The sequence below is a fragment of the Rhinopithecus bieti genome, unplaced genomic scaffold, assembly GCF_001698545.2.
Source record: "Rhinopithecus bieti isolate Rb0 unplaced genomic scaffold, ASM169854v2 scaffold_12476, whole genome shotgun sequence".
Lineage (NCBI taxonomy): Eukaryota > Metazoa > Chordata > Mammalia > Primates > Cercopithecidae > Rhinopithecus > Rhinopithecus bieti.
In genome coordinates, this window is record NW_016807303.1 from 407,392 (window position 1) to 424,628 (window position 17,237).

The 17,237-nt window shown below is 36.6% G+C and overlaps 1 protein-coding gene across 1 annotated transcript in view; it reads right to left on the reverse strand.

Annotated features, from left to right (window-relative positions):
- Positions 1 to 17,237, reverse strand: part of COL12A1 (collagen type XII alpha 1 chain) — a 128,276-nt gene that overhangs the window by 56,900 nt on the left and 54,139 nt on the right. The window contains 13 exon segments of the mRNA XM_017881122.1: positions 1,562 to 1,691; positions 2,802 to 2,938; positions 4,766 to 4,895; positions 5,528 to 5,670; positions 7,106 to 7,235; positions 7,782 to 7,921; positions 10,824 to 10,970; positions 11,544 to 11,708; positions 11,808 to 11,927; positions 12,010 to 12,159; positions 14,097 to 14,218; positions 15,354 to 15,546; positions 15,947 to 16,213. Of these exon segments, the coding sequence (XP_017736611.1) occupies positions 1,562 to 1,691; positions 2,802 to 2,938; positions 4,766 to 4,895; positions 5,528 to 5,670; positions 7,106 to 7,235; positions 7,782 to 7,921; positions 10,824 to 10,970; positions 11,544 to 11,708; positions 11,808 to 11,927; positions 12,010 to 12,159; positions 14,097 to 14,218; positions 15,354 to 15,546; positions 15,947 to 16,213 (1,974 nt within the window).

The following is a 17,237-nucleotide window of genomic DNA, read 5'->3' on the forward strand; positions in this document are numbered from 1 at the left end:
TAACACGGTGAAACCCCATCTCTACTAAAATATAAAAAATTAGCCGGGCGGGTGCGGTGGCAGGCACCTGTAGTCCCAGCTACTCCGGAGGCTGAGGCAGGAGAATGGCGTGAACCTGGGAGATGGAGCTCGCAGTGAGCCGAAATCAGGTCACTGCACTTCAGCCTGGGCAACAGAGTAAGACTCAGTCTCAAAAAAAAAAAAAAAAAAACAAGATGCCCTACTTAGGTGTAGGCAGCTGAGCACTAAAAAACATGCTATTGAACCTTTAGTGAGGAATTTTCTGGAAAGGAGGAAAAGGTTCCAGACTATAGTATCAGTCCCATCAATAGATCACAGGATGTGGCTGGGCAAGTTGCTTAAATTCTCTAGACCTGTGCTGTCCACTATGGAAACCACTAGCCACATGTAGTTGGCTATTGAGCACTTAAAATGTGGCTAGTCTGAATTGAGATGTGCTCTAAGTGTAAAATACACACTGGATTTTGAAGACCTGTTACAGAAAAAAGGTAAAATGTCTCGTTAATAATTATTGTACTGATAGCTAATGAAATTATAATGGATATATTTGGATCTACCGGGTTAAATAAAACATTATCAAAATTAATTTCATCCATCTATTTTTGCCTTGTTTAATGTGGACACCAGAAAATTTACAACTACATATACAACTCCCATTATTTTTGTTTGGAACACTGCTGGCTCTAGGCCTTAATGTTTCTTTACTGCTATTTGCATTATGTAATGGGCTGAGCACTGGATTAAGTTATTATGTGCCAAGCACTGGAGATACAAAGTTGAGCAAAATGTCTCTTCCTTCATTAGGAGAGAGCAAAGGGGAAGTAGAATCCATAGCAAAAGACCAACAGGCGATAATGATTGCATTAAATACTATGGAGACACCACAAGAGGGAGAGGAACTGACATCTCCAGGAGCTGCAACAGATGGAGCAGGAAGCAGGGTCCGGGCAGGCTGCCCTGTCTCCCCCAGCACTCCACTCACAATGCAGTCACCCCTTCCTCTGAAATCTGGCAGCACACAATCTCAGTGCCACCTGACCTTCCTTACATGATCTCATGTATTCTTGATTAATTTTTTTCTTATCTCCACAACTAAATCATGAATCAGTGAGGGCAAAGATGCTTATATTTTGTTAACCTTGATAACACTTCACATATACATTTTTTGGAGTAAGATACTCCAAAAAATTTTATAAATAATGCATCTTTTCCAAAGCAAATGTGCAACATATGTCAAGAAAACTTGCCCACCCCACTACACATATATGCACACACATACACAGGTGCACATCAAGCAGTTGTAGTTCGAAGATAAATTAATGACAGTGGCTGATGGAAAGTATCATAAAAGGAATGGATGCAAAGATAGAAGATGGGACACCTTGTTCCAAAGAAAATAAGTGAAAAACAATCTATGAATCCAAGCATTATTAAATGCCAGCAAAGGTAGCATTAAGAAACAAAATGACCCAGTAAATTGAGTTACACGTGCATGTAAAGTGTTATTTCCCATTATCAATGGAGCAGGAGCACAACTCACGGGTAGTTTCTTGAGCAGTCACTGGAGGAGACTCCCCCTCATCATGTACTGCAGAAACGCTGACTGTGTACAGGGTCTGTGAGAAGAGGTCTTTGAGGGAAGTGCTGGTCTCTGATCTGTCCACCTCTACCTATAACAGTAACAGAGCAGTGGGACTACTTTTACAAAGGGTTTACTTTTGATATCTCTCTGTTGTTTATGTACCTGTCAGCATAAGAATATAAAATCTGTGATCAGAAAAGAGTAGTGTTTTCCAATTTACATGAGAATCCAGAAACTGGACACAGTTTAAATATTTCCAAACTGGAAAAAAAAAATGTATGTACTAGACCATATGGCACATGATTGTCTGAAAATAATGACTGCCTATGTATTCAAACAACCCAACCATTTTTCCACCTGTTTCCCTTTATATCACTGCATTATTTGTTTCAGCAATGGTCTCTTATGCACAGCATTATTTCATTTGCTATGCACAAGAACCTTGTGAGATCCACTGGCCATTGTACCCCTTTTAAATGAAAATGCAGAATGAAATAAATGTGTGCACCTGTATAAAGTAGCTTTTGTATAATCCACAAATGACCAGAAGAACCAGTAACTGAGTGCTTAGAGAAATGACTCCTATGTTCCAAAAATGCCTCTGAGATTCTGACATTAATACTCCCTCAAGCACACGCAAGTTTTGCTGGTTCGTGAAGTCCTTCTAATTTGCTGTAACTTTGAATCCAGTCATCATGGAACTCCCAAAAGAAACACTCACAAAAGGACACCCCTCTAACAATATACTCCTCCTTTCTCTGTGTCTCTGTGTATACTCCTCCCTTCTCTAGTGTCCTATCTTCCTGTTATCTGACAAACTCCTCCTCTTCATTGCTGCATCCTCTTGCTACCTCTTATTTTTAGAAACATTATGACATTTTCTAGTAATTCTTAGAATAGGGAGCCATATAAGGAATCTGGATGAGAAGGAAATACCATTTAGATTTGATAACTTTTATCTACCAAGGGATGATGTTTTGAGATTAATATCACGCAGCAAAACATTTCTGTTTTGACAAGACAGTCCAATATATTATTGATTTTCAAAAACTGCTTTATTAATATCACAAGTTTTCAACACTGTGCTAACAAAGTGACAAGTATTCAAAACATGCTATCATCCATACTTGATAAAGTTCTTTTTTAAAACCTACTAGGAAAACAGATATTGTCATATCTACTATCATCTTCAACCTACCTCTTTGACATCCTCTTCCGGTGTTTTGTATCGAACAATATATTTACGCACTTTTCCAGGCACAGGTTCCCAAAAGACATTCATAGTGCTGTGAGTCACATCTCTGAGTTTCAGATCCTGAGGTCTGGGTAAAGGCACTAGAGAGGCACAAGATATTAAATCCAGATGTGCTTCTCAACCACAAAGCTCTAAAGCATCCACGCAAGCTTTCAAGAAGTTGTTTGGAGAAAATTTAAAGGTGTTTGGCAAAATAACTGAAACAAATAGCTATGATGATAAAAGTACCATGATTCTATCAGATAGACTGAATTCTTCTTAAGAAGGTTTTTCAAAAATAGAATATATTTAATTTTCTGTTATCACAAGGCTAATTTCTCATTTATATATTACTTTTCTTCCACACTATTTAAACAATCTCTTGCTGCTCAACCCCATAATAAATCATAATTCATCATAAATGTACAGCTCATGTTTCTTTATCAGATATTTAACTCAATTAAGACAGAAAACAAAATTAATAGAGTTATGCACCCTTAAGAACGTGACAGAAAAAAAAGTTACAGAGTGAAAATGAAGATGAGCCAACATTAAGCATCCAATAAGCTTATATGAAAACCTAGACACCTAAATTGTTAGAAGAACATCCAAATGATAAATGCTTACCAAATCTAACATAACTTTCCATTAAAAAGGGTGGAAGGAGAATAAGGAATGAGGAGATTTTCTCTGGTAATATGAGATGTATTTTGCTCTTTCCAGCTGCCCATTTGACTAGTTGAACTTGTAGAGACTCTTTCTGACTCTCATTCTGACTCTTTACGTCTGTCTTCCTAACTCTCTAGCTCCACTTCCACATTTCTGCGCCTCCATCTCTTCAACATTTTTGTCTTGTGCATCTCTCTCTGCCCTCCCTTCCTCTACTGTTCCAATCCAGCACCATACCCAAGTTTGTGACCATATTTGTTTTTAATCTCACTGTGACTTTGGGTCTCCTCTCTCAGCACTTTCAGAACATGCATCTATCCCTGGCTGACTCCCCATTCCTTCCATCTGCTACTATCCCATTTTCACAAAACCACCAGCCCCATACAGGATCTAACATATAAAGGAGGATCAATAAATATTTGTTTGTTGTCAATTAATTTACAATGACCCATCCTGTAGGGGATCTTTCTTTTCTCTGCCCCATCATGCTCTGTTTCCTTAATCCCTTTTTCCTCCTTGAAGTTCCTTCAAAACTCTTCATTTTCTCAGAAGTGTGGGCCAAGACTCATTAAATTAAATGCTTAGTGAAACAAGACAGAAGTACACAAAAGGCTGACCAACACACACAAGAGAAATGCAAACCAGGAAGGAGTCCATATGGTCTATGCTGCTTTGTATTATTTCATAATGGCATTCCCAACATCCAGCCCAGTGACTGGCATATAATAGGGGATCAGTATGTCTTTGCATTGGGTAAATTGATTAATTCACTTAACGGAAACAGACTTATTCATATGTACCATAGAGTTTCTACATCAACAAGAACTTGGAGCACCTTGATATTAAACTCAATGTCTTCCTCCAAAATTACACTCACTCAACATTCCCATTCTCATCAATGCTATATGTCATATTTCATGGATCTAGGACAACATCATTCATAAGATGCACCATTGTCTTACGTTGTACATCCTGACTGGCACCTAGCCAAGAGCAATAATAGTAAGACACCATTGATTGCAAAACACCTTAATTTTAGGCATGTTAAATGTGAAAAAAATACACATCCTAGAGTCAATTTGAGATACCTCTATAAATCTAGAATTGAGATATTTATTCTCAAATTTGATTGTCAAAAGTAATAACTCTGTAACTTTATATATAAAGTATCAAATTATTGTTAGCATCACATGAAATAAATTCTAATGAACATTAGGTTCACAGCAATAAGAAGGAAAATAAAACTAGCAATAGCTTACAGGTGACTTCTCGAACAGTGACGGGTTCACTAGTGAGGTCGTGCAGGACAGCCTGGACTGTGACTGCATACTCCGTGTTGGGAACAAGGTCAGTCAGCTGCATGTCGTTCACTGTTGGCCCCAAACGCATCTGCACATGGATATGCAGAGCAGAAATAAGATGTTCAAATCAAACTTTTCCATTTATCTTTGGGATAGTCAGTTGAAGTCTATTTGTACTAGATTATAATACAGCTTGTATTTTTCATTTATAAGATTACATTTTCTTTTCCACGATAATTTTTTCCTTTTTTTTTTTTTTTTTTTTTTTTTTGAGACAGAGTCTCGCTCTGTCACCCAGGCTGGAGTGCAATGGCTCACTCTCAGCTCACTGCAACCTCCACCTCCCGGGTTCAAGCAATTCTCCTGTCTCAGCCTCCTGAGTAGCTGGGACTACAGGTGCATGCCACCACACCCGACTAATTTTTGTATTTTTAGTAGAGATGCTGTTCAACATATTAGTCAGGCTAGTCTCAAATTCCTGACCTCAGGTGATCTGCCCGCCTCAGCCTCCCAAAGTGCTGAGATTATAGGCGTCAGTCACTGTGGTCAGTCCACACCAATGTTTTCTAAAATGTGTTGCAGACCACAAACCTACTTTTCTATTTTTCCATTTTGTATGTAAAGTTATAAATGAGTTCATAAGTAACTGCAGTATAATAGGCACTATAAAGCTATAAAGTCTTGGGAAGACCCAATGTTAAAGAAATAAACATCTTTCACCTCTTTGGGTGTTGTTGGCTCTGTGTCCTTAACAGGTTTGTATGACAAGATGTAGCCAGTAGCTCCTCCCACAGGCTGCCACTGCACATGCATGGTGGTAGGGCCAACGTCATAAATATTCAGGCTGACTACAGGCACTGGCACTTCCAAAACAGAAAAGCAGAGCATCAGTCTAGTTCCTTTCATTCCACTCATTTTTAACCATTGTTTCCTACACACTTATTGATATTTGTATATACTAGACAGTGGGTTACTGTGACAAATCAACAAGAGTTAATATAATCCTTCCCATTGCCCAAAAATATCGAACTTGCACTGCTCATTGCACTTCATATTCAAGACTACATGTTACCACTATTTTATAGAGGAAAAATGTTAAAGTTCAGGTTTCAAAAAACATTCCAGTGAGTCTATACAATGGATACCAACTTCCCGATACATTACTCTCCTTTTCTGGAACATCACTAAGTTGACTATTTCTATTCTTCAATCACAGAACTTTATATATATGTAATCAACACTATTTTTTATATTTCTTCAAAAAATAAGTTTCAAATAAGAACACTATACATTAATAACTGGAACACCGGGGATTTATAGGCTTCTTGAAGATAAACCCATGAAGCAGAGAAAAAAGTTTACAGTCTCCCTGTAACACCCATATTGCTTCCAATTATTTTTATTCAAAGATTGAGTTCAAAGTTTTAAGAAATTATCATATTAATCCTGCCAGTTATACATTATTTCTCACCCCCTATAGTCTAATATAAAGGGATATAAGAGAAGAGATAAGGATCTAAAACTTGAGCAGTACATAAAGTCACTTCTTGCTCTAGAGAGTGATGCTTACTCCTTCTTCTTAAAAATGGCTTTCCTTCTTCCCGCTAGAGCCCAACCAAGAAGCAAGAAGAAGGAAAGAATATTTTCATACGCCTCTGGAAGCATTACCAGGAATAGGAGCAAGGAACATCTACCCCAAAAGTGCTACTCAAAGCCAAAGCCCTTAGAGTTTCTCTAGCAAAGACCAGATGCCAGAAAGAAAAGAGATCTCACTGGCAGCAGGGAGCTCTGGCCATTAGCAAAAGTGAAATCGGTATCGCTGTACAGCTCTTCTTCCTGATCTTAGGCCCACTCCCCACATGGTATCCTTCCTCATATCTTACTCCTGATGTGCTTTATTCCTCAATAAAATGTCATCACATAACAACTGAGTAAAATGTAAAATTATCCCCCTGAAAGGTATATTTGCATTTTAGGAGATTTTCTTGAAAGCAAAAGTCTAAAGACTCTGAAAAGTGAATAACTCCATTAAAGGTTGTTTTCCCTCTAGATTATTATGGCAGTGACCCCCTATTCCACAGTGGGGCTCCACAATGGCAGGACCAGCCAGTAGGAGTAGAAAACCACTGAGCATTTTCTGGGCACCTGCACAAAGATGGCACTCAGTAAATATTTATAGAATGAATGTTGAATAACATTCATTATAATAGGACATAATAGGAAGGTAGGCAAAAACGGGCCATCATGCTTTATCTTGGGAAAGAAAGTAATGAGAAACAATGTTCTAATGTGACTTACAGGTTTTTTCTGTCCCCTTCAGAGGCTCACTATATTCATCTTCTACCACAGAATACACATTGACAACATACTCAGTTTCAGGCTTCAGATCTTTCAGCACTGTGCTAGTTTCCATTCGACTCACATAAAACTAGGGGGAAAAATTAAACAGAGCAAAAACGTATGTATAATCAGTTCCCTTTTCCTACAATACTTACAAAGTAGTTAACTGCAATGAGCTTAGAAACTATATTTTAATTAGGCCATTGTCTTTTGTATTTGGAAACTATCAGATTACAATGAGATTTTGGACAAGTCATATAATTTTTATCCCAGCTGTTCTTTATTTGTAAAATGAATGGGTAAAAATAGATCATCTTCAATGTTCCTTGCCAACTCTCTGATTCTACTACAAATTCATAAATAAATCAAGCATCTTCTAATTAAATTTTAATGAAAAAAACAGTGATAGTCTACAGTTCTTAAAAACCATAAGAATTTAAGCAAAGCTCTTTCCCTTTAATTAAAGCCAGATGGAAGTGCCTGTCTAGCAAAGTCAAGAATAGAAAGCACTATTCTTGAATCATTTCTGGCCCCTCTTCATCCCTCTTGCCCCTCACCTAACATTATTCTCAGAGCCCTAATGAGGAGGACCCAATCTCAACATAAGGAAGAAGCTGTAGGTGTTCCTACTCACTTCTTGACGTTTCCCTCCAGAAACTGGATAGTATTCCACCTTGTATCGATCCACACTGTCAGAAGGTGGTGTCCAGTTCACTCTAAAAGAACGATGGGTTCGCTCAGAAATAACTAAGTTAGAAGGTGCTTCCAAATCACCTACACATGGAAATAAAGGGTATACACTTTTCTCATTATTATAAAAGGTGACAACATTTGAAATTACATTGAAACAATATTACACTCCATATTCTAAGCTTTCACACACTTCTTTTCACATACTAAGTAGCTACAATAAATCCGTATTAGAGGCTCATCACCTGTAAGACCTCTATGAATACGTAACTAAAAGGTTTTTTAGCCTTAGAAGATTAAAACATGAGCTCGTTGTCTTTCCTTAAAACCTGATCTCCTCTTTCTTACAAACTTTACCAATTTACAGGTCACTGAGACTGAAGACCCAATATGGTTTGGCTGTGTCCCCACTTGAATCTCATCTTGAATTGTAGCTCCCATAAGTCCCAAGTGTTGTGGGAGGGACCCAGAGGGAGATAATTGGATCATGGGGGTGGTTTCCCCATACTGCTCTAGTGGTAGTGAATGTCTCACGAGGTTGAATGCTTTTATAAGGGATTTCCTCTTTCCCTTAGCTCTCATTCTCTCTCTTGCCTGCCACCATGTAAGACCTCCCATGTTCTTCTTCCATGACTGTGAGGCCTCCCCAGCCACATGGAACTGTGAGTCAATCAAACCTCTTTCCTTTATAAATTACCCAGTCTTGGGTACGTCTTTATTAGCAGCATGAGAACAGACTAATACAAGACCTCTGAATCACCTTTTGATAGTTTCTCCTCTCTCTATCCTTGTATATATAATCAGTAAATAAGAATTTAGGTCCTGACAATTTAGCTTCTCCATTGTCCCTATCACTATTGGCACCACACAACTTCCCTGCCCTCATTATCATTTTGTTTCTATATACTCATGTCTTCTCTCCTTAACTAAAGGTTATGCTCTGTGAGGACAGAATTGATTTTTCATTCATTCTATTCTCTAACAGGATCTAGTTGTATAATAAAGGAAACTGACAACTGTATCACTAGAGAGAATGCAAACAAACGCGTGTCTTTCAATCTGGGAATATCCTACCACCTGTGATTGTACTCCCTGTGGGTGGACATAGGTGAAATGACTAATACATAACAGCATCTTGAATAAATGCTGATGAAAATAGAAATATTAAGCTCAATATGTCTAACAGGAAAATGGCCCAAATAAAAGTTAAAAGAGAAAGGGATTAATTCAATAACTCCATAAGCATGGCAAATCATTCTCATATAAACTCTTTCTACTTTTTGTGCAAGCCAAAATTGGGGAAAGCCTTTCCATTCTTAGTATCTTAACTTTTATTGTACTTGGGTAAGAGTCAAACCTACAAAATTATCAAGCAATTTTACTGTCTGGGAAACTAGAATGAATGCAACTATTACATAGTTCATTTTAAAAAAAAAAAAAAAAAGGAAAACAGATAAAGGATGTTTTCATCCCCACTCAAAGTTCTGTCCAATGGAATAAAACTACAACTCTCTCAGCCAGTCAAGAGCCAGAAGCCTACAAATTCTGGCTGCCAGGCTGGTCTATTTCTCCAGGGAAAAGGTCAATCTGTTGTTCAAAATTCAAAAAAGAAAATCTGCAAAAGTTAGGAGAAAGAAACCCAAGAGGGAACATTCAAATAAACATACCCCTAGCACCCAGAGCAAGTGAACCATTTCTATCATGTTATTTCTTAAACTTATTCCAACTTTTCCAAAACCAAATTAAATTAATGAAGGACAATTTTACCATAATCTACATGTACTTAAATAAAATTTTTATTACATAAGAGCCATAATTTTTATCAGTAATTTTCAAAAAACCTTTAAATTTGGTGATTACCACATTTTGTCCCATGATTTACACAGAGAGTAATCATTATGCATCATCCTTTGTCAGTATAAATCCTGCTCTATAATTTTATCTCAATATCCTAATTCCTTGGCTATATCTACTTTTTTAAATACCTCTAAAAACATCTTTAAACATTTGACCCAGACTAAGTAATTTTTCTCCAGATCTCAGTTTCTTCACTGGTAAAAAGAGGTTACATAATTTCTAAATGTCTAAACTGTAAAATTGTAGCTTCTCTTTATATTTAGGGATTATAAGTGTAAAGTTTCAAATCTGATCATCTATAATTGAGGCAAAGCAAATCAGATATAAAGACTGCTCTTTTATTTCTGCTCACATTAGGAAATCAAAAAAAGGTACCAAAACTGAGGAAAACAAGAGTCTGGGAACAACCATCTAATAGCAACGTAGCNCTGGTAAAAGAGGTTACATAATTTCTAAATGTCTAAACTGTAAAATTGTAGCTTCTCTTTATATTTAGGGATTATAAGTGTAAAGTTTCAAATCTGATCATCTATAATTGAGGCAAAGCAAATCAGATATAAAGACTGCTCTTTTATTTCTGCTCACATTAGGAAATCAAAAAAAGGTACCAAAACTGAGGAAAACAAGAGTCTGGGAACAACCATCTAATAGCAACGTAGCAACTAAATGGAGTGAAGATGCTTTACAAGACAACAGGTATATACCAGAAAAGAAAGCATCTCTCTTACCGTCTCTTCCTACCCCCTTCTAATTTATATATATATATATATATATGTTGTGTGGGGGAGGGTACAGGTATGCAGGATATAAACTAAATATATCCTCAAATAAACTAGAAGTCATTGAGGTGCCATTATGAGAAACAAATCAGGGAAAAAAATCTGGCACTAAAGCAGTGATTCTCAACTGGGAACAGTTTTTTTCTGCAGCAGACATTTGGCAACAACTGAAGATCTTTATAGTTGCCACAATTTAGAGGATGCTACTGACATCCAACCGACAGAGGCCCTTCACACTGCTAAACATTTTATAATGCACAAAATAGTTCCCTCCTCTTCATCCAAAAGAATAATTATCTGGCCCAAAATATCAGCAGTGCTGAGGGCGAGAAACTCTGGGCTAAACTTACCTGGACCTTTGACACTGTTACACAAATTGATGGTGAGATCATCCACTATCCTGGAGAGTGACTCAAAATCTGCCACATTGTATGCATGGGTATCATCAGGATCAGTTGCAATCATCTTTAATTCGACTTCATCAGCATTTTTAATACCTTCAAAAATGGATATATACAAATTAAAACACTTCTCAGAAAAAAATTAATGGAACAAAGCAAATGATTTATGGCTTTCTTAATTCATGGCTTCTTTCTGTCAACTATGAAGGTTTAATAATTAGTTAACTAAAACATACATATTATTTTTCTCAGTAATAAAACAGAAACAAAGGATAATACAAACTGAAAGCTCTTTTAAATTGGCTTCTTCCAGATGCATCTAACACCAATTTCCCACCAAAAAGTGTCTCTTCAGTGTTTTTTCTGGAATGTAAAATAATGGATATCAAAATAAACATGGTTCTGTGGAAAATCAAGTAGGAGTTTTCTGAATCCTATTAATAGCACATTTTCTTCCTGATCTATTAATTTTCTTTTAAGAAACCATGTGGTTTTGGCCCAATATGAGGAGAAAAAAAATGAATTAACGTCCTGGAACATTATTTTGATAAATTATGTGATAGAAAAAAATGTTTTTCTTTTCATGCTTCAGATAAAACTTTTAACTACGAAAAATACCCTCAGCACATTTGTAACCCCAGGGGCATCACTGTCCTTTCCAGTGCATACCAATAGCAAACAGCTCCACTCCCTCATCCTTGAGTTTCTTTGAAGGTGCCTCAACATCATCTTGTGATTTTCCATCAGTAATGAGCACACCAATTTTTCGAGCTCGAGGTCTCATGCCAGCTTGGGTCCTGAAGCTCTGTTGGCGAATGAAATTCAAAGCCATGCCTAGTGGGAATTTTAAAAGAGAATCAGTCACATCACCATTCAGCCACAAACCTTGACCAGAAGCATGAGCTGAAAGAGTGTCAGACAGGCCTGACTCACCTGTGAGAGTATTGCCTCCTTTGTATGGTAAGTTTGCCACAGCTTGCAACAAGCTCTTCTTGTCTCTGTGAGCATTTAACTGCCACTCTGTTCTGGGATCCCCACTATACTGAGCAAGAGCTAAAATGACACCACTGGCATTAGTGCATATGAAAGAGCAAGATAAAAATGTCTAAATGGCTCCAATGTTGTCAGAACCTACCAATTTGTACTCTTTTGGGGCCAATGTCAAAGACTTCCACAATACGAGAAATGAAGCTCCTCACGGTTCTAAAATTTGCCCGGCCGATGCTCCATGATCCATCCACCAGCAACACAATGTCTGCCTCAGCTCTGGTGAGACACTCCATCCCTGACATGGCAATCATGAGACAAGACAGTAAGAAGCAAATTGTTGGCGAGGGTACTTCCTTGTCACACCTCTGCCACTCTCTGGATCCTCAGTGTTGCCTGTCTCAGTACTATAGTCTAGCTCAGTGATGTGGAGTACGAGAGTCTGAAAATATGTCCATCTGATTTATTAACCTCAATTAACAGTCTTAAGAATCAGCAGCTCCTCCAAAGATTATTTCAGTGGCCAATCTTTCCTTTACCTTTGACTTGATTTCCTGCCCTCTTTCATAGAACCTGGAGATTTGAATTAAGCCATTGTTGAAAATTTGATGGGCTCACAAACTCAAAGGCTGAAATAAATAAATGGGAATGCATAGCTGTCTAACTATGAAGTACTAATAACTTTAATAAAATTTTAATGTGGTCAAACCATTAGATGTTGCATTCTTCTGCAATATTTAATGGTCATAGCAGACAAGAATGAGATGGACTGATAAAACATGTAAACTAAAAAAAGGTTTTTGTGAGCCAAAAATTAGTTTTCCAAATAGGTAAGCTGTTAGGTAACTACCACATGTATATGAAGGATTAGACACATAACTTTTAAAATTATACCTTTTTGAAGTAGAGATATATTTTTTAAACCCTGATATATTATTATTCAGCTATTAATCATTTAAATTTATGATCTACTATGAATAAAAATCAGGTAAATATAGATGGTGAAGTTTGCACATTTAAAGAATCAAGAAAGAAGGAAGACAATTTAGAAAAGTATGCAAACAAATATACAAATTGAGAGCTACAGAGACAAGCACAAACACTGATACAAAGGAAAAGCTTGGGAAAGAGAAAATAATCCCAACATCCTCAGTGTACAAGCTACAAAATAAAAATATAAGTCAGTTAATATCATCATAAGAGAAACAATAAAACATTAATGCAAAATAGCAAGAATTGACACTTGATTTTATCCACATCCATTTTTTTAATGTTCTTCTTTCTAAAAGCTTATATTACCACTATAAATTTTCCAATTTATTACAAGGTTAGCATTTGGTCTTTATATTACAAAAGAAATCATTGGAAAAAAATTAAATAATGCTCATCACACTATAAAATACAAATGTGTCACTCATATATTATATACTATATCAGGATTAAGGATTCCCAAATACTATCCCAAGGAAATAAGCCCTTACAAGCCTGCTCCTGCTCTGCCCAGATCTACTCTTTTTTAGCAATAATGAAAAATATCAGAAGTAAACTCTGTCCAACACCTCCCTCTCTAAGAATGTTAAAAACTAGCTTTATGTTCATAAAGGCTGTAATTGTGGTAGGGACAGAAAATCTCAGGGGCTTATGTTACCATTTTGCTTCCCAAGTCATAGTTGCCCACCTACTTATGTAACCTAACACTGCTTACCTAGCCCAAATAAGTCATTTCTGCAATGACTTTTACAAAAGAAAACTGCATCTTAGTCACTAAAATAGAAAAGGTACAATATCTACATTTAGTAAAACTTGTCTTTAAATAATAGAGCTTAATTATGCAATAATGCATAATTTTAAATTTGATATTTAAATGCATTAATAAATTTAATGTGTAATTTTAAATTATGCATTATTACATAATATAAAATTACTACATTAATAATTACATTACTAATATAATTAATACATTAACAATTACATATATTACTCTTAAAATAGATTTATATAATAATTTAAGTATGAAATAATGCAATGCTGATAAAAAAGTATAAAAAAATACTGTCAAAAAGCATGCTTGACTGGATGTTTGAAGAAGTTTTTTTGCTAAGTATGTAAATTATTGAAATAAATTTTAGTGTAAAATTTGTATTGCTGTTTTCCATTGTATGATACCCTAACACTCCACATTTGAAATAGTTTCCTAATGTTGCTTTCCTGGAGGAATGTAACTCAATTTCTTACCAGAAGACAAAATTGGCATTACAGTTGTGTCGGAAAGGGTTGTCATTTCTTGTCCAACAAGTGGTGAGCTTTCTCCTCCATCAAACATTCCAAAAACATTTACTTTATAGGTGGTACCAGCCCTAAAATGTTAAAGTATACAGCCTGTGAGAACCATAGGCTCAAGTGGTAGCACTTTTGTTTTGCTTTGTTAAAGACATTCATCTTGATTTATAAGCTTTCACTATGAAGAGTTTATAGTGTACAACATTATAAGAGAAGAAAAATAATTTCTGCCACTTTCTCACTTAGCTTATCCTGTGAGGCAGGTGTCAAGAGAAACTAGACAGCAAGCATTCCAGAGAACACTAGGAATTCACAGCACTGGTTTCTGTCTTGCCTTTCTAGCAGATGCAGAGTCTCTACCCTGCCTTTCAGCATGTCAGAAAAGGGTCAGACTCTTCATTCTTACTGTTTCTAAGCAATGGGCTTTAAGAAAATAATTGAAGTGCTGTACCTTGCAAGGTAACATAAGACAACGCCTCACACAATGCCTGACACATAGGAAGCTCAATACATTTTATCCTCCCTACTCCAGTAAAAGTAAATTGCGAGCATTTTATACAGATTTCAATAGTCTTGAATGAATGATTGAAAAACAAACTTTCCAAAAGACTACACACAGTAGTTCATCTTTTTTACTGTAATGAATGTAGGGTGCTGTTCAAACTGAAACTTTCTTGTTTTTCACTGCACAGCCTGGAGCTGGACCTTTCACGAGCCCAGCCTTGCCCTCTCCTGCCAGCTAGCACCCACGAGGTCCTGCCTTCTTTCTCCTGTATGGCATACTGGAGGAGGATTCACACTCAAAATTTCAGCATGAGTCCCTCAAACCTTGCCAAAAGGTACAGCAACCCCCACACTTCCACATGGCTACAATTTTGGTGACATTGTGTAATAAGAATGTTAATTTTTTAAAAGCAGGGTCTTATTGAAAACACCAATTCTGACCACTTAATAACAAACAAAAATTATTAAACATTACAAAAAAATCCTGCTCAGGCCTAAATTCTGTTGCTGACCCCTGGATCCTAACTTCAACTCCAGCAGCACCAAGCATAAGAAAACAGCTTTAGCTGATTTTAAATACTTTGCTGGCAAACAGACATATAAGTGATATTTGTGTAAAGCCTACTAATTTACAACCTTTTAAACAAATTATTCAACCTTTTAAACAAATTAATTTCATCCTTTGAGACAAACGTAGTTAATTCCTACCTAAGTTCCTCCAAAACAACTGTGTTGTCATAGGGTCCAACCACTAACTCCCCCAGTCTTCGGTCATCCCCCGTAGGGTGGAATGTGACCTTATAGCCCCTCACTTCCCCAGGGGCAGGCTCCCAAGTCACTCGGAAGCTTGACATGGTTGGGTCAGATGTTTTGAGGTTTCTGGGAGACTTAAATCGAGAAGCTGTAAAGACAAAAATATTTTTAAAATAATATCTATAAGACTAGGCTTTGGGGTTTCTTTTTTATTAGCCCCACAAAATGCATATCCATAAAAGGGTTTAAGTCTGGTAGCACAAAATAGCACGTTCCATAGAAGTCCTGATAACAGAATGCTAGCTAAGTAGAAGTGTAAATAATTCTCACAATTCAGATTAGATTTGCATGAGAACATTAATATGTAGAATCATTTTACCAGGAACTAGGTTGGTAAAAATAATATGTTAATTAGACATTGTCTAATAATTATAATTTAACTTATTACAGAATCAGTTTTAAACATTTACAAATGAAGTGGACACACCAAAGTCATCTTTTAAAACATTACCTTCTCTCCCCCTCAAAACATAACTATTATTTCGTACCTGTTGTTCCTGATCCTTGCCTAAGCTTTCCTTCTCCCGTCTTGTAAATCGGAAGAACTGTGATGTCATATGTGGTCTGTGGCTGAAGTCGCTTTAACACTGTTGAAGTGACTGTGGGGGGCACCTTAGCAACCATTTGCCTCCCTCCCCCATGGGGGCGATAGACAACACGGTAGTTGACGACTTTCCCTGGAGCTGGTTTCCACGTAACTTTCATTGTGCTTTCTGTTTCTTCATCTACTTTCAAGGTTTTGGAATCTTGAGATACTGTGAGATAAAAGGAAGATTAAACTGTATACCATGTTGAAAAAAAATGTATGTTCACCTCTTCATTTATGTGAAAAGAAACTCTCTGTGGCTTCTTAAATATGTACACTGTTCCATTGCTTAGCACTGTAATCTCTCATAAATTCATGATGGCGTGTGAGCCTAATCTCATTGAGAGCTCAGCAAGATGTTTTCGTTTTATCTAGCTAATACTAAAAAATGGAAGTTCATATTGCAGAGATTTCCTATTTGCCTTCTAGAGACTTTAGTAAAGAAAACATCCATTTCCGGAGATAAGGTTTTAGAATTTTTATTATATTTCCATCTGTAAAGAATTTATCCAGTAATAATGCTGTGGAGAATACTAAAAATTATGAATTCAGGGTTGGACATTTTACTTGGACTTTTTCAGAAAAAGTTGCAATCCATAAATGACTAGCCAGAGTGACTGTAGTTAACACCATTCTTATGATTGCCATGCACATCTCAGACTATGAGCACAAAAGAATAGGAAACTAACACTTCAAAATATCTCAGGGGCTCTAAAGATAAACTGGTATATGCTGAGTATTTCAGAAAGCACTATCTGTAAATAGTGTTTGCCTAATATATAATAATATGTAATTATTTATTAAATTCTCTTTCACTAATGTTTCACAATTATTAATAACTCTATATGAAACAAGTAACCAACATCCACAAATAACCTACAACATCCTATTTTTATACATAATTAGAGTTCATAAGCAGGACCATTTTATTCAGTTCAATAAACAATGTTCAAAAGAACATAAACATGTTCTACAGAAAAAGATTAAGCTAAACAAAATTCAAAATCAGCAAAGAATCTTCCTGATTGTAAGAAAAAATTTCGAGCAAGATGGCCGAATAGGAACAGCTCCAGTCTCCAACTCCCAGCGCGAGCGACACAGAAGACCGGTGATTTCTGCATTTTCAACTGAGGTACTGGGGTCATCTCACTAGGGAGTGCTGGACAATCGGTGCTGGTCAGCTGCTGCAGCCT